Raw genomic sequence first — 18,712 nt, 5'->3', positions numbered from 1 at the left:
TCCTTTGTGGCTACAGAGTAAAAGCAGGATAAAATGATGAGGGCAGTAGACAGGAAATGTCAGCTTGGTTAGAGAAAAGTGAAGTTCTCAGGTCCTTCAGCCCACCCAAAGGTAGAATCCGGAGAGGAAGGAGGCTGGAGAAATGCAAGGATGGAAGATTTAGTTGAAGAGGGGAATGCTATGGCGATAAGAATGGAAATAGAAAATTAGAAATATCAAAGAGAAGACTAAAGGAAAGATCAGCACCTCTGGTTAAATTTTGTTACAGGAAATGCAATGTGTTCAGTGTCCAAGGGGAAAACAAAGCAAGTAAGGATTCCTGTAGACAATATACACTGTGAATTTTGAGAACAGCTATAGAGCAGTCATTTTCCATCTTATTAGTTCCCATACTTAATGTAAGCGTATTTTTCCAGCTGCCTCATTGCTGTCACAGAGCTTTCCTAATAGATTTCAGACAGGACCCAGGTGCTGGAAACGGGAGGATGGTCGTTTTATTCTTTGAGAGAAACAAAAAGAGAGTCTGCTAGGAAGAATGCAAGGATTTTGTTTCCTTAAAACACATTTTGAAAGACTTCATGAAAAAGAAATTGAAAGACCCAGAGGTTATTTGTATTTATTTAAGTGGTATTTAGTATTTCCTAGTCTCTTTCACTATACTGCTGCCTAAATGTTTTTCTATTTTTCAAATCAAACTATGTTCTTTAAAGACCATTTTTTATCTCATGTATTTGTGTCACTTTTCAGGGCTAGGTTCTTAAAAGGACTTAAAAAAGGTCTTAAATGCAAGTGCTATTCTCTTTATCTTAGTGCATCATCTAGTTTAATAAAATTCATTCTCCGTTGCTGCAAAGTCACAAAATTGGACATCCCAGTTTTCAATCTTGAAGTTTTAAATACCTGAAGGCTTAACAGTGCCATGCGTACATCTCGGCACAGGCTCAGGTTCTGCACAAAACAGTATGAGGAGATGGTATGCCACCTCTCCTAGCCAGTAGCTTTTATGGAAGGTCAGGTAAACGGCTCCTGATCCTGGCAACACAATAGGCAGAGGAGTCAGAGAGCTGTGACAGATTTTGATTGAGGTCAGGCAATACCATGTTCCTTGTAAAGAATGCTTTCACTGTCTTATCCCCTTCTTACTTCATCTACTTCATTTTCCCACTTCTTGTTTTGCCATGGCAGTACAGTCTATGAATCTTCTGTGATCAGCAATACATTTTGTCTCTCAACTCGTTCACAGTTTGTTTAGCTCTGGTGCAAATGCAAGCTCTGTTCTCTCGGTGCAAGCTAGGACAAGGTTTTAAACTGGAAAAGGGTAGTTTTAGATTAGATATAAGGAAGGAATTCTTTACTTAAACAGTGATGAGACAGTGGAACTAGTTCCCCAGAGAAGTTGTGGAATTCCCCATCCCTGGAAGTGTTCAAGGTCAGGTTGGATGGAGCTTTGAGCAACCTAATCTAGTTAAAGATGCCCCTGCTCCATGGCAGGGGGGCTGGAACAGATGGTCTTTAAAGATCCCTTCCAACCCAAACCATCCTGTGATTCTATGATTCTAAATTACGGTAAAACCCAGTATTAGGTCAGTTGCTTCTCCCAGGAGGAGAGCATCAGTTTTGTGACATATATAGTCCTCTGAAAAAGAAGTTTCTTCCTAAAGAAAAGTCTCTCATATCTTAGGCAGTTGGCATGAGGCACCTGTCTAAAATGAGGACATTCTATGTTTTAGGAAAAAAATAATGCTGGCCATGAATAGGCCTCATATACTTCTGTGCAATAAATATACACTCCGGGATCAGTGATTAACAGATTGCTGCATAATAGTTGGAGTAGTGTATTGGTTCAATTCACTTTGTGCAGGTGAATAGTTTTTTTTTTAAAAAGCAGCTTAATTCTTTGAATTTTCATTAGAGTATTTAGGCTGTAGTTTAGCTGGAATTTTTATTGATGACTGTGTGACATGTCAGCAAGATCACAAGCTGTTTATGTATTCTCGGTACATATTTGTAAATATGGGAACTGTCTCAGGTGTGAGCATGTCATGCCAACGTCATTGAATTTTCCCATGTTTAATGTATTTGTGCTATAACCAAGTCAAGATGTATGGAATAGGGAATCTATACTTAGAGATAGTTGAAATTCCACACAAAGTTTATGTACACTTTCCATAGAAATTACAGTGTTTACATAGAAGGAAATGAATGAAGGTATTTGGCTACGAACACGTTTTCAGAATATTTCATTTAGAAAATTTCAGAACAAACTGGATTGTCATCAGTCTTGTTCTGTAGCTTTTAAATCAGCAAGGACTCAAAACAACATTAGATTAAATATTTTGTAGAAACATTTCTAGGTGCTGGAAGTTAACTTATCATACTACTGCTGGCCCCTGAGACAGTTCTGCTCAGTGTATATTCTCCAGACAATTTTAAGGCATAATTCAGGAGTTAATATGGGTCAGAACAGCATGGTTATGTTTCAAACAAATATTTTACTAAGTTTTGCATGAGAAAAAAAAAATACCCTAATTTGGTAGAAAACAAATATGGGCTCATTGGAGACACTTGTCAAAATATTTCAATATGGGGATGACTATGGAGGATCCAACTGTCAGATATGAGTACCTATGACTTCATACTAAAAGTATGAGTATGGAAATGTTGCTAGCCAAATATATAATCTGTTGAAGATAAATTTTTATATGGAAAAATGTTTATTTCCACAAAAATATTTTCTATTTTTAAAAATGTTTTATAATTCTTGTTCCAAGCAAAAAAAGTCACACTTATTTCAATTCCTGAACTGAAGCAAAAATTCCAGTCTCAAGTAGGCATTTGTCTTTCCATTTTATGTCCAAATTTCATTTGAAATTTCATTTGAAACACTGAGTCTAATATTCAAATATTGGTTTAAAGCAATGAAATATTTCATTTTAGTGAATTCTGAAAAATAATGTCAGAGCATATTTGCATCTGCAAAATGTCTATCTATTTCAATTTTGTCCTAATTTGAGAGAACAACAATTCTTGTGCTATTGGGAGTATCCAAAAAGCAAAAATACCCTTGTATAACCTGGTCAACCTTTTGTTTATTTACCCCAAACTCCACAAGTCTGTTTCTTTTTCATTAATTACAAGCCTAGAAGAGGTTTTCCTGAAATTCAATTACTGGAGGCAAATCTGAGGTTTTGCTTGCACAAGCTTGATTCTGTAGTTCCCATAAACCTGATGTTTAGACTTCAAGCAAGACATTATTTGGCTCAGCACATCTGGAACTAGATTTTAAGAAAATTCTCATTCCCATTTAGGCACTTCAATAGCTGATGGATTTTCAGAAAAATTTGGCTCTTGTTGCGACACTGGTGGTCAAACTTTTAAGAGAGGAGTGGAATAGAGGTTTAACAAGCATGTCTGTCTGTAAAAAAAAGAACTTTCTTTTAAAACCAATAATACTTACTTTTGTTCTAAAAATGTAGCTTTAGACCTCTTTATGGGTAGCCTTGAAGGCGTTTAGACAGACTCTCAGATGAAAAGTGAACCATTAAACGTGAAATACTAAAATAGATATGAATAAGGAACTAAAATATGTGCTGGGTAGCAGAGATGTCTGGAACTTTATTGGGGTTTTTTCACTTCTCTTTCTCTCTGCTGCATCTGTCTATATGTTGGGAGATGAGATGCCCAAATCGTTACAGAAATACATGGTCACAGCAGGGTAATACGCAAGCAAAATCTCAGCTCCCTCCTCCCTCTACGCCAGTGCTGGCCACACACCCACCTCAGTTGTGACCATTGGGTCAGTAATCGAAAGGTGGAGGGGGGTACAGATGCTGGAAACCCCCCAGGAATGGGAAGTACGAGGGCTGGAATTTCTTTTGTGTGTGAGTGTGTTTACATACAGAAAAGGAGTACTCTTATAGTGAACTTTTTGTCCTCTATCTTAGGTCATATTATTAATTCTGTGGACAACACATCACTTTATAACATATCATTTGCGCTTCCATATTTAGTGTCATTTCCTAGCACTTTTTGCAGATCCTGCTTAACTCATCTTTTTTCATCCATTCTCTTTCTCTCCCTCCCTCCTTTCCTCAAAGGTTACAGCCCTTTTCTGTATTAGCACAACTCTTCACCCTTCTCAGACAAAGCCAATTGCATTATTCTTGAAAATATTTGGGTCTGTGACTGTGCTTGTATATTCCTTACTCGAGAACATGCCCAAAGACTCTGCTGCCACGTTATGTCTGGCACACAAAGAATAAACTTGCTCAGCAATTAAATGGAAAGCTTCTTGAGGAAACATTGAGAATGGCTGTGCTATGACTGGTTCAAGGAGATAGGCAAAATAGGATACAGCTTAGGGGCTGGGAAAAAATGTGAATTCCTTCCCTTCTGCCCCACAGAAAGCCAACCATATTTATCAGTTGAAGCCTTACAAAAGGCCTTGTATGCTTTGATTTCTCCTATTAACCTTTGTCACCCCCAGATTCTCTTACTGAGGCTTGCCAGTACTCTTCTTGCTCTTTGAATGTCATCTGAGAGTGAATACTGCTACCAAAGAATATTTGCTATGTGAAAAATCAACCTGAGTGACATTCAAAGTCAAACACTGGCTGTGACTGTGACTCAGGTCCAAGAGCTACTAATTAAACACTATAAAAATGGCAGATTGGTTTTGCTAGTTCATTGTGCTAATTCTTCAGACTGGCAGTGTCCTGACAAACTTCTTCCTTCCTTCTCCTGTCATTTCAGGAAATGAAATAGTTCCACAATAGCAGATAAAGAGGGACACTGAGTCCTACTATCTTGTTTTAGTTGTTAGGTAGAAGAAATGAAGGTGTCAGGACAGAAATTATTGATAAATAGACCAGTCGTGTCAGACATCAGTGGACTACTTTCTGCCCCTATTGCAAAACCTTGTAGACTGTAGAAATGACTGTAGACTTATATGTGTCATGTCCTGGAATGTGCTCTAATAAATTCTTCTTTCCTCTCTAGAAAACTCAGCATACTCACAATGAAAAAAAAAGAAATTAAAAAAAAAAAAAAAACAAACCTCAAAGCTTTATATCAAAAGCAGCAACTCTGTATGCTGATGTAGTGAAGAATGGAATAGGAAGCTAAGAAATATATATAATTTCATAGTTTAAAAATCATTAGGGTTTTACTGCAAAGGAGTAAACATTCATCAGTTTGAAAGAGTGGCTGATTGCCTAAATTGTAAGTATAAGCTTTCCTCCAGCCTTCGGATGCTTAAAATTTCAATAGAGTACATTGCTGCAAAGTTTTGTTAAATTAGCTATTCTGGAAGCCAGCTTCTCAACCAAGAGGAAAAAACTGTAATTTAAATTCTTTTGGGAATATGTCAGACACCTGAAGACCTGTTCAAACCTTTAGCAGACTGTATTTATAGGAGGGATGGGCAAATATTCAGTGTGCAGAGATGTGATATTATTTCTGCTCATCTGTTTCTTATTTCCCTCTGGCACAGGGTAGTTAGTCCCTTCATATAAAGCAGTTGTGTTTGTTTTATGATTAAATGGGGGTAGAGGATGATGGATGGATGGATGGATGGATGGATGGATGGATGGATGGATGGATGGATGTTTGAACTACCCCAGACAGGAATGGGAGTGTTGACCTGACTGCCCTCGAGAGAGAGATGTGGAGATGGTGACAACCAGCTAGGGCCATGGTGGACACTGTGGAATGGGAGTGTTTCCAGCCAGCAGAGTTAACCTCAGAAGAAGGTGTTTGGCAAGAGTTTCATATTCTTTTGCGTGAGAAAATAAGTACACATCTGTGGAGAAGCCAAATTTCACCAGGTCAGTTCTACCTATAAGTTTGCAGGCAGATTTTTGTGCTTGCATGGAACACCAGGAAAAAAGAAACTGAGTCTGCAGCAAAACTTGTAGGCTCAGATCCAAAATCTGTAAAATATGATCAAGTGCTTTGGGATGGATATCAGACATGAAATACTCATATTATTCATGATATACTTTCACCTCATAAGAGTTTCAGTTATTGTCAGCACTCTTTGTAAATCTGAAACATCTGATCAAAACAAAGAGGTGAGACAGGAATATTTGCCCTTTGGACATTTTTGTTCAGCTTTTATTTTCTTTCTGATTCATGTGCTCAGACACCTGTACAACCTCACCTTCCAAAGTCTTTTTGTTCTCAGAAATGAACATTGCTGACTGCACAGGTGAAATGCAGATTGTGAACTTTTTATGCAGTACATTGCATTTACGCTTTGATCACCATGTCTGTCATTTCCACAGGCAGATACTTGTGATGTCAAAAGCAATGACAAGGACTTAATGGCAACGCCTGTAGCAAGCTTAGAATGTAAGACAAATGGACAGATTTTTTGTCAATTGCTGCAACCAGTTTGGCAAAGATAAATCACATATTATTTGCTGAATTACCTTAGTTGCACTAAGTAATACCTCTTCTACTGAATTTTTCATGATGAACAAAAATAATGTGTCTTTAATGTTTTATTATTTTCCAGTTCTTTCTTTTTCCCTGTTGATTTTGTAAAGCAGCTGCTCAGATTATAAACTATCCATTCGTACAACGGTCTTTTGTGCCCCCAAGGTTTAAGCACTTTTTATATCTGCTCTTCATTGTCCTCTGCTTGGCCTGCCTTAAACTGGACCCCTAGGGAACAAAGTGATGCATAAGCAATCTTTTTTAGTATTCTATGGCTTACAATCATATATCCCCTTTAGGACTTCATTTTGTATTTCTCTCCAGCATGAAACAGTAATAGATTCTGTAAATCTCCTTTTATATGTCTCCTATTTATTACACACATCTAGTGGAACTGCGTGTCATACTTCATTTACTTCAGTGCACATGTTTATTAACCTGCTATATGTTAGTGAACAAACATTGGCCCAAGAGCCTTTGCTCTTCACCAGTGTGGTTAGTTACATTAGTAAGGCTGAAGATGCTTCTGTATGTGAGCACATCTTCAAAATTGGACATGTATGATAAATATTACTGTATTAATAAAAATCCTGAGCGTCCCAGCATTCTTTTCTGTCTGAAGCTGTTTTTAACAATGGAACAAGTCCTTTTTTAGATTGTGTATCTTGGAAAAGGGGAGTTTCCTGAGCAGGTTGAGGTAAGCATGTCTGTAGTGTTTATCAAAAGTCCACACTCACAAAAACTACAATTTAATGAGAAAAGAAATCTCATATAAGAGAGTAAGTGAGAGGGCATGTAGAAATTCATAGTCTTCCAGATAATTAACGTATCCAGACATAGCCATTCCCCTTCTTCCCTTTCTTAGTTACTTTTCTTACTCACACACACATGCACACACACTATGTCATTAATTCAGTAGCTTTCTGTGTGAATGTGCTACAGGAATTAAGACTACATGAGCAACATGAGCAGCGTACATGTTTCATTGAGCTATAATTTCCACTACATTTGTAATGATTTCTATTTCTCTTCAAGAAAATAAGTGGGCACTTCTTTTCATATACAGTAGATCACAAAGAGCTCTCTCATATACTGCCCAGTGTCCTTCTGGCATTATTTGAGTAGTATTACTCAGGAGACATGTTGCTCCTGTGTTCCAAAATCAGGAAAAGCTTTGTCTACTTGTTTGGTGATTAGTAAAAATCAAAAAATATCTATAATCTGCCAACTCCGCACTCTACTTTCTGTTTCTGTCAGAACGTTTAATATGAGGGAGATTCAGCAGGACAGAATAAGAAACATTCAAGGAAAGAAAAGGACAAGACCCTCCATAAATTTTAACCTTGCTGATAATAGCCATTCTTGCCTCCCTTGAAGAATATTTAATTTATTGTTGTATTATGTATTTTAAATTTCATCAAACACTTGAAATTGGATTTTCATTTCTGAGTGTGAGCTTCTATTGGGTAACATTCAAAATAGGGGATTTAACAAAAATATGAAGTACTGATCACTCATCATGATGCAGGGTATGTTGCCTTTGGATCTACATTACCAAAAACCATGGTATTCCAAAATATGTTTTGGAAAGAATACAATACATAAAAACAAATAAATACAATACATAAAAATTAATAAATACAGTACTTAAAAAACTAATGAATACGCATACACATTGGAAACATTTTGTGCAACTGGATGGATTTTAAAGACCTTTTTTATGCTTCATAGAATCCTATTCCAAAACGTTTTTAATTGTGAGTAAATTACACCTTTTTCAGTCATCTTTCATTTTAATAACAATTACTGTAAAGCTGAATAATGTCTGTCGTGCAATTTCTTGACGCAAAAAAATTATTCCCAGTAGAATGAAATATTAGAAAGCACCTGCATTTTTATTGGGCTCTCAATTGGATTACACCGTATTGCAAAGAAATTGTTATTGTAGGTAAGTTCCTACTTTTAGCCTGGCCTTCTAAGGAAGCAAGCTTCATGACTACATAATCTCCATGAGTACAAAAGTCTTTCTGGTAGCCTCTCTTAATAATGAAAGATCATGCTCCATTTCATGTAGATATGACAGAGAGAGGTATTTTAAAGTCATTACCTCCCTAAAAAATGAAGAAAAAAGAAGAAAAAAAAAAGGAAAGAAAAAAGAGGTAGTCAAATAGAGAAGAGGAACTCAAGGGGGAAAACTGCAAATTCAGCCTATTAAAGCAAATACAATGTGTGCAGGACTGATACACTGGAAACCAGAATGTATTAGTTCCACTGAATATGGAATTGCTTTTTTCCTTTGGCCAAACTGGCAGTGCACATTCCTATAAAACTGCACAAGCTGTTATTATGTATGAAGATTCTCCAGCAGAAACTGGAAAAACATTGTACACAACAATCGTGTTGACTTTTGTGAGTACATCAGGTATGCAGACATTGGAAGAAAATTTTATTCCTGTGAAATTTTTAGACTACCTGGTCCCAACAATTTAGGTTTTGTGCATGATAAAAGTCATGTTAAAGTTCTAAAGTTCTTTCAAATTATAACTTTGTCGAAATGTTTTTATTTCAATAATCTTTTTTTTTTGGTCCATACTTCCAAAGTAATTAATATTCAGTAAAGGAAGTTCTTAAGAAGCAGAAACAAATTTTAGACATTTTAATAATTCACTGTTCTCTGCTGTGTTCTGAAAAAACATATCAAACTTTTTGGAAAGGCAGGTACCTAACAAGTACTCTGTGATTGTCCAGCTAAAAGGAAAGACTTTTGTTCAAACTAAGTTTGTAAGTGTGATAAAAGACTGTGCTCTTAGTAGGCAATCTAGTATGGCAGAAGGATCATTTATTTCTGAAGTGTTAGCAATAAAATTTGGCCAAGAGCATAGCATATATTGTGGGTAGAGTAGCACATAGTATTAGCAGCATTGCATGAGGCTCTGAAATAGACTAGACTAGAATATTTCAGTTGGAAGGGACCTACAAAAACCATCCGGTCCAACTGCCTGACCACTTCAGGGCTGAACAAAAGTTACAGCATATCATTAAGGCCATTGTCCAAATGCCTCTTAAACACTGACAGACTTGGGGCATCAACCACCTCTTTAGGAAGGCGGTTCCCGTGTTTGAGCACCCTCTCGGTAAAGAAATGCTTCTTAATGTCCAGTCTAAACCTCCCCTGGCGCAGCTTTGAGCCATTCCCACACATCCTATCACTGGATGCCGGGCAGAAGAGCTCAGCACCTCCCTCTCCACAGGGAGCAATAGAGAGCAATGAGGGCACCTCTCAGGCTTCTTTTCTCCAGACTAGACAAACCCAGGGTTCTCAGTCACTCTTCACATGCCTTCCAGCTCTTCCACCAGCCCTGACATTCAGCCAGTTCATCACCCAGTGCACTGCGTACTTGTTCTCATAGTCAGACAACTCGTCCAGAAGGATGCTATGAGGGACACTGTCAAAAGCCTTACTAAAATCCAGAAAAACTACATGTACCACGTTCCCTTCATCCACAAGGCAGGCAACATTATCCTAGAAGAATATTAGATTAACTAAGCAGGACTTTTCCTTTGTGAACCCATGGTGACTGTGCCTGATGATTGCATTGACCTTTAAATGCCTTTCAGTAGCACCCAGTATGATCTTCCACATAATTTTTCCAGGAACTGTAGTTAGACTAACAGGTCTGTAGCCAGTGGTTAATGTTTTGACCATTCAGAACATTCTAACAATATTATCATTAACACAAGTATTGCAGTATCTCTACTGCAGTTGGTGATGACTGTTCTTAAAAAGCTTTAACTATCTCCTATTTCACCCTCTGTGTATATGCTTATATGAAAAAAAATGGTGTTGAAGGAATTGGCAGTAGAAGAACTAGTTAAACATAATAGAATACTGGAAAATGATAACGATTTTAATCCTCATTTTTATGGGGACCAGCTTATCCACCATAAGGCAGAAAGGAAAAGGGAAGAAAAAGTAGTCAGATCTAGCAGATCTATTAAAAGACAGGAGGGGAAAAATAAGCCCTGATAAAGATACAAGTCTTTGCTTACGTTTCGATTTCTCAGATTTATGGCAGTGATTCAGGAGACTAATTTTCCTTTTTAAACATGGCTAATGAACACAACCTGGGCTGCTTTCTGTCACTCTGGCACTACAAAGCCTACATCCTTATACCTAAACATATTTTACCTACTAAACAGGATAGCAAGCTGCCTATTGGAATGGGTTTTGAGTCCTTTCTAACTTGAAAACTGGCTCTGAGAATTTTCTAGGAGATAGTTTTTGGTCCCCTAAAATTGCCTGTGATCATTTTAACATTATAGTCATTTAACATAGAATAGCTTGTTGAGTTTTAGTACTTGAATACTACCTGTCACTGCTTAATTTACAGCACAAAGTTCCATTGAAAGTTCTAACACTGTCTCAATAAGGCAATGGGTAGAGTGTAGAAGCCAACACCAACACTCTTTGGACATTTCCTCCAAACATTGGCTATCAAAAACTTACTGCCATGAGCTAGCATCCTCACAGAACACCAGTGTGAGAGGAATTGGCCCTGCTTGGAGGAGGCAAATATTTGTCATTACTCCTCTGGTCCAACACTGCTCTGCTGCAGTGGGGGGCTGGGCTAGAGATGTCCTGAGGGCTCTTCCAGCCTCAATTATCTGTCCTGTGATGCTATCGCCTCTGTTCCTAAAGCTCATTATAGCTTATTTTCCAGATACTGACAGCATAAGGCACCATGGCTGCAGATGTGGAGTATGATAAATCCTCCACAGCCATTCTTAGGTCTAAAAAAATCTCTCTTTTACTTCTGTACTTCACGACTTGCCTTACAGCGATTCAATATGTTTTTTCTGCTCCTGTTAATTTAGACTATACTGACATTAATGTGTTCATTGTATTTGTCTGCCTTATTTTACTAATGTGTCACTAAAAACCCAAAACCAAAACCAAAAACCAGGCTGAATTTCTAGGACATATGCTCTTTCTTCTGCCGTGTAGTGAATATGAATAAACAGAAAGCAACATGAGGGTATTTTTCCTGTAAGATAGTCTTCAGATGTTTTTCTTTAATCATTTTCTGGATAAGTACCGCTAGGTTTATAGTTGCATAAATCTAATTAGTCATGGACACTTACCAGTCAATGATTTTCACTTCACTGGCTCTGAATGCATATCTATACTACATAACTTTTATGTTGTCTAATATAGTGTAAGTGATTTTTATTGTTGACAATACCTAAGTTTTACTGCAAAGAAGTATAAATAAACTGTAACTTTAAAAGATATCACTTAACCAGTTTTTCTTGAAAGGAAGATTTTTTGTTTTATAAACAATATTTACTTATGGATTGATAATACAAACAGTTAAATATTAATTTCCTAGATTCATCCTCTGCACTTAGTTCTTTGCCTTAGTTCTGAAACCAGACAGAATCACTTCACACCTTCCATCACTCATAACTTTAATGGGAAAATAAAGTTTTTTACAAAAATGTCTACGTCAATTTAAGTTGTCAAACAAAGCATACATCACAGTTGTCTGGCTTTGTATGACAGAAGCCCACTCCAAAAGTCTGTTTGCATGGATTAAATGGATATCTCCTGAATTCGAGTTTAAATAGGAAATTAAATTACATTACATTAAGTTACAGAACATCCATTGTACAAGTGACTGAAGAAAAGGAAGCTAGGCAGACATTTCTGTAAAAATGTTGTTGAAGTCTGTTCTTCATAACTGCTATGAAAAATGTGTGATATGTTGTATTTATATTTTCTCTAGGAATTTGGGGAAAGAGGTTTGTTTTATTTTGTCTTTGCTAGAAACAATAAAAGGAAGTTGTTAAAATCTATCCATTACTGACAGTTGTTCAAGCTACAAAACACAGCAGAAAAATTGGCAGTCACAAAAACAGAATGGGTGGAGCTGGTCCGAATTTTTTTGCATAAACATGAGTTCTTTAGTAAATGCCAAATTCAAAAGCAAAATCACTTTGATAAAGGCAAATCATAACACAGGTTGAATTTCCCATCTATTTGGATAATAGTCTGCTTCTAGGTGGAAAAAAGAAATACGAATTTAACCAAAAAGCCAAGACAAAGACAGACAGGGAATTTAAACAGAGGGTAGCATAATTAGATGGGGTTTACGATTATTTTTGCATTAAAAGTTTAATTATTTTTGATATAATTGATGGGGTTTTTTATGAATGATTAACTAGTATATTCTTAGTTAGGTTTCTGATTATAAAGCAAAAAAAGTCTTTTTTAAATGGATGTAATAAATTAGCAAAGGACATATGCTGTTAGTTCAGGCACAGTGTAATCTCTGTAAATTATTATTGATATAATCTATATAATTAAGTAATAGGATGACAGGAAAAGAATATTTCCTAAGAGAATTAGAGGACAATTTGAATTGTTCAATTTTCTCTTGCTAACAGCAAGATTACATTGAGAAATGGAGCTTTCTAAAATAAACTGTTGGGAGTCTGTTGCTATCCTCTCCTAGCCGTTTGATACACTCAATGGCAGCCCAAAAACCTGTCTAAACTCTCAGCTATTCCATATCTACAAGACATTACTAAGAAATGTCACATGCTCTTTCCCAGTCACTCTTGATTGATTTTGTGTGTTTTGTTTAGTTTTATGGTTTATGCTACTATGTCAAGGAGTTCAAAATATTAAGCTGGCCATGTCATTTTAGTTAAATTATAGATGTCTTAGGAAGCATCATTTACTCACGTAAAAGGAACTTACTGAAAATATGAAAACACGGCACTGTGTCACGCGTCACCTTGCTTTGATAACATTTTGGAATACAAATTTCATGGTGTCTATGAATATCAGTAACATTATGAGTTTCCAGTTGTTTTAAATGCTTTACGGAAGATACTTTCAAGTTGAAACTAATGTAATAAATACCATCATTTCTGCATTTCTGAAAGTGTAGTTTTTTATACTCTTCCATACATGTAACAAATGTTTCAGCATAGAATGAACACTTTCAACTTTTTATGTCACTTAAAGCTATGGGGATACTGAGAATATAAAATACTTTAAGATAGCAGTCCTAGAAAACATTTAAATTGAGGAAATACGGGAAATATATTGAATGTATTCTGGGCTTGATTACAAATAGTAAAACACATAGTCTGTATCTACACAGAAGTGATTCCAATATATTCATTAAATAGCACCAAATAAGGATAGCAGTAGTGATAAGGATAGTCATATAATATTCCAAATATTTATATGTCTATCTGGTTCTGCTGCTGATCATCCAAGCCTTATACAGTTTGCAAACTGGAGACCTCCAGCTGTGTTAGACTAAACACATTTATTCTGCTCCAAAGCCATCTTTTTTGTAAGTGTCTGGGCTGTGAAATAGAGAAATTATTCAGAGAAAAAAAGTTACTAACAGCAAAATAGGAAGGAAGTTCTGCCAAGTTCATCAAGAGGATTATTCTAGGTATCTGTCCCTGAACATTATTTTGAACAGATACATTGCAAAGCACTCAACATTACTTTTATGAAGATGAAAACAAGCTTAGATTAGGTACTTATTAAAATCCTAAAGTGCTGACTTCTTGAAGCATTTGACTGTGATGGGTTCCTGAAAAAATTTGATTCCAATAAAACATTTGCATTTACTCTGGGTGAATATCCCACATATGAAATACCAGACAGAAACCCTGCTTTCTTTCTGAAGTATTAAAAAAAAGATACCTGAAAAAAAAAAAAAAAAATTGTATTCTGTTTGATTTACCTTCATTCCTTACAGACAAAAAAATTCTGGTAGCGACTGGACGACGTCAGCTTTTCAAGAAAGGAATTAGTTGAAGAACTGCCTGTCAAAACTGAACACAAGAAGCTCATTGAGATTTCAACAAAGCCCTTCTCAGAAGCTGAAGGCATGAGAGGCAAATACCAAGCGTTGGATTTCTCATCTGGCCCCTAAGAAATACTACATATTTGATAAAACCAAGACGTACCAGAGATGAACACCTTCCTAGTCTCTCATAAATTCCTCTAGAAGACCATAGAACAAGACTACATCTGAAATACTTCTTTCAACTAACAGTGCACTGAAGTATGTACCTATTTCAATAAAGCCTTTGTAAACTGTCAAACACTGGGAATTTTCTAGCTGCAATTCTAGTCTAACTTGCTGCCTGCAGAGCTTTTAATATCTGGGTTTTTTTCTTTTAGACAGGTTACAATTTCCACATTATAAAAAAAAAAAAAAAAAAAACAGACCTCTCAGAGACGTGTATCTTTTAGAGACCCACAAAGGCTTTCATATGGATAAGAAGCAGGAAGTGCTGAAGCTGTTTATCTGAGAAAATGAGAGATAAGGGTCATGTCTAAGTGACATGTTTTTTTTTTCTTTTTTAGGATATTTTTGCAGTTGTTGGACTCTGTTTATGATAGTTCTGGAACTCAATGGGAACTCAGCTTGGGTTCTATTTTTGGTCACATTTTTTAGATATAAACATCTTCTCTTGATGAGTCTGTAATGTCAGATTTCATAGCTTTGTAGAAGCAATGCACCCAATTCTTGTAGAAACACACCAAAGAGAGTCAGAGATTAGGTTTTCCAAGGTGGTTCAACCTGCCTTCCTCTCACACTCTCTGCTGTATGGTCTCAGTCCAGTTTTTCTCATTGTCTTTCATACAGCCATTTCTTTGCAAGATCGATGCTCTTTAACTTAGCTGCACGATATTGGAGCACATCACGGCCCAAGATTTTTTCTCTGTGTGCCTCCCTAACACGTCATTGGTTTACTCGCCAGCAAGAGAAAGTAGTTCTCAATAGTCTGTTATCCACTTTGTGTGCAGAATATCCAGGTGTATATTGGGTTTCTTTCACAAGAAAGCTACTTAAACAAGTACCTTTCTATAGCTACTTGTGTAAGAACTCAGGTTAATTCGTTTTAGAATTTAATAATTTCCCTGGGATTTGTGAGGGAGCTCAAGCTGTAACTGCATCAGCAGATAGATGGCGTAGGGTGGCAAAATGGAAAATGCACGTTCGTCTGAAGTGGGAACTTCCCAGAGCTTTTTTGGTTGTTTCCAAACAAAATTTGTTTGGAATCTACTTTTTGGAAAATTTAAAAAAATAGACACGATGCAATGTTATTTATCATTATACTCAGAATACAGTAGTCATTCTTGAGAATTCCTTACAGAAACATACCCTTCAGTCAACATCTATAAAGGCATAAATATGATAGAAAGTTACAGAGAACAATTGTTCAACACTTACCATAACACCCCTAAATTAAGACATCAGGCTTCAAAGGAAGATATTTTCTACCTACTATAAATTTAAAATTGATTGCCAGACGTTTTGCAAAAGGGTGTTATGCCTGAAAACCCTACAGATGTAAATTCAGGAAGGAAAAATCCATTGATGTGGGATAACCATGGGAACAGAAGAGCCACAGTAGAATTTCCAACTGAGGAACTTTCTGAATGATGCTTTTCAGAGGTAAAGAAAATAATTCCTGTACTTGCCTCTTTCTACCTTCTTTCTCTACAGATCCAGTAGTTGCCAGTGTCTGAGATGGAGTACCTGAACAGAAGCAGCTGTTTCTTAAGGCTAGGCTGTCCCAGTAAGGACAGATTCACTGTGAATGGGAAGGAGGGTATTTGCTGGAAATAGTAAGAAACCTGGAACTCAGATTTTGTTACTCAAGCACCTACTTCATTGTAAAGCATGAAGAAATCTTAGAATCCATTAGGATCTATTATTACTGCTCAGCTTTACAGACCTGTTTCATGCAGCTATGCCTGTGTTTAAAGCACATACTTAAATGTCATATTAAAGGCCCAGAGCAAATGTAACCAGAAACTCCAGTTTTCATGATCCATAAGCTTTAATTCAGGTTGAAATTAATTTCTTTATGCTCTAGTAAGAAACAAAAGAATGGAATAATTACTGAAACACAAAAAATTAAAATCATTTTGCAGAAAAGAATGAGGTCCTTACTTTTTCCCAGGAATATAAATATGGCCTAAACTTTCAAAGACTTTAACTGACTGGGTGTCAGCCCAGGTTGTGCAATTCTACACCTGCAGCCATATTTACTGCATTAGAATAAGGATATACTTTTAAATACAATAATGTGCTTCAATTGTGTTAGTTAAGCATGAAAACTATTATAAGAGAAATTATCAGGTGAATCATTCTTCACATGTACTGGTACTGCATTTGCTAAAATATTATTTCAATTTTGGTTTGTTTTTGTTTTGTTTTTTTTTCTTCAAATAAATACCTTCAGTTTTGGTGTTTGAATCAAAACAGTAAAAACAATGTAACATCTGAAACAGGGTTTTCCATTTTTTCTGTATGATAAGGAAAACAAAGAATAAATAGCTTCATTAAATAAATAAATAACAAATTAAAAACCAAAAGGAAACAAGAAAATTAATATTTAAATAATTATTAGTGTTTTATTTGTAACCTTTCATGAAGGTTGTGAACAAACATTAGTATAGACGATATTACAGCAATTTTTCTTGTGATGATGGGCTTCATTAAAATATAATTGATTTCAATAAATTTTACAATCCTCAGATCAAAATCAATGGTTTGTAACAGGTTAGGATCCAATAACAGTACATGTCCAAAAGAAGAGATTTCATTATTAGTAGAAAAATTCATTAAAATCACAAGTTATTGAACATCCCACCCACCAACATCCCCCCCCCAAAAAAAACCCCACCAAACAAACACAAACCAAAAAAAACCCTAAACAATCAAAACTAAATGGTTTCTGCATTTTGAATGAAACAAATTTTTCAAAAATTATTCTGGCTTTTTTGTTTTGATAGCTGAGGGCATTTCTAGCATGTCTCGAAGATATATCCACAAAATACAATAGGACCCTAAATTAGACATTGCAATACGTGAACAGTAATCAAATGCAAAATGGTATGTCAGCAACAAACCTACCTTAATCATACAGCACCTTCCACAAATGATTCAGTTCATTGCACAAATGGAGTGTATTAAACTTTCTCATTTTATCTTGCTTGGGGTAATTATAAAGAATGTACAGTCTGAAAACTAATTAAAGAGAAAATCTAAACAACAGCAAAGTCTAATGAATTTTAAGCAGCATTCACAGATAAGTGGTGAGGGAGTTTTTAAAAAATTTAATTTAATACATGTGGACACTTAATACTTGCTCAAATGCAAACTGTTTTTACCTATCAGAATTATGTTACATATATACAAATTTAGAAGGTTTTAAAATTAAAACTTAAAAAAAACAGTAATATTTCTTGGATGCTTTTATGAAAAGACCAAAATGATTTTCATTTAAGGTGCAAAGACTTTTTTGTTTGTTTTAATTTTAGTGTCTTTTAGCTTGGACTAGGCAAGAGAGTATACATATATATGTCTCTGTCATGCCATGTAAATAAGAAATAACAGAGGGTTTAGACAAGTTTTTGGAGCTGCCTTTGAGAAAATCTAATGATTAGGAGAGGATGACAACAAACTCTTAATGGTTTGTTTCAGAAACTTCCACTTCTCTGTGTAAGCTTGCTTTTAGCACTTTTGAAACAAAACTCCAAACTGTCCCTGTTTAGCATTCTTTAGTTCGTACCACTGAATGGAAGAAAGAAGATGCATTCTAGGAATGCACCTACCCGTCTTCAGCCACTGATGGTAATTCAGTCCTTGGAACCAGAGTGGAGCTAGCTAAGGTAAACCCCTGAAACTCATGTAGTAGGGATCCCAGTGTCTTATTTTTTTTTTCTCTATAAATGCACTGGTTTTCACTAAAGTGAGCATACCCTTAGAGGACTAAATTTTGTGACAGTAACATGCTTTGCAAGCTGTAGGTAAGTATGATATAACCTTAGAGAAATCTTCAAAAGGTTCTATATATTAGGTTTTCATGATGTGTAGAAACATAGCATCAGCCCAATCTCGTGGGTTATGCAGTTCATCTCCTTGAGGGAAAAATATTACAATACTACTAAAATAGCTACACTATCTCAATTGGATGCTGAATTGTTACTCCTTTCTGAAGCAGAAGGAGGGGCGTTTCCTGCCTTATAAGGGCTGGGGACCAAAACTTGGATAGCTCCAGAGAATACAGTGTAACAGTGATATGAAAGCTCTGTTAATCAACTAACTTAACAGAAATGTAAACCATGTAAGAAGTCAATTAAGTGGAATTGATGTGCATAATCTTTAGTTGTGCCAACCTTTGTTTTTATACAGAGCTCACAAAGTGCATCAAATACTTTTTT

General features: G+C 35.9%; 1 protein-coding gene across 4 annotated transcripts in view; it reads left to right on the top strand.

Annotated features, from left to right (window-relative positions):
• Positions 1-17,147, top strand: part of FAM174A (family with sequence similarity 174 member A) — a 45,326-nt gene extending 28,179 nt beyond the window's left edge. Inside the window, exons 3-4 of one of the 4 annotated variants that reach the window (XR_008463774.1) lie at positions 14,226-14,534; positions 15,987-17,147. Coding sequence is in view for 1 of the 4 variants with exons in the window: in XM_054185365.1 (XP_054041340.1) it covers positions 14,226-14,280 (55 nt within the window). In the remaining 3 variants the exon portion in view is untranslated. The other 3 variants (XR_008463775.1, XR_008463776.1, XM_054185365.1) reach the window with 3 other exon arrangements.
• Positions 17,148-18,712: the final 1,565 nt, after the last annotated feature.

The sequence above is a fragment of the Rissa tridactyla genome, chromosome Z (assembly GCF_028500815.1).
Source record: "Rissa tridactyla isolate bRisTri1 chromosome Z, bRisTri1.patW.cur.20221130, whole genome shotgun sequence".
In the NCBI taxonomy this organism is placed as follows: Eukaryota; Metazoa; Chordata; class Aves; order Charadriiformes; family Laridae; genus Rissa; species Rissa tridactyla.
Note: the sequence above shows the minus strand (reverse complement) of the source record. Positions and strands in the feature narration are given on the sequence as shown.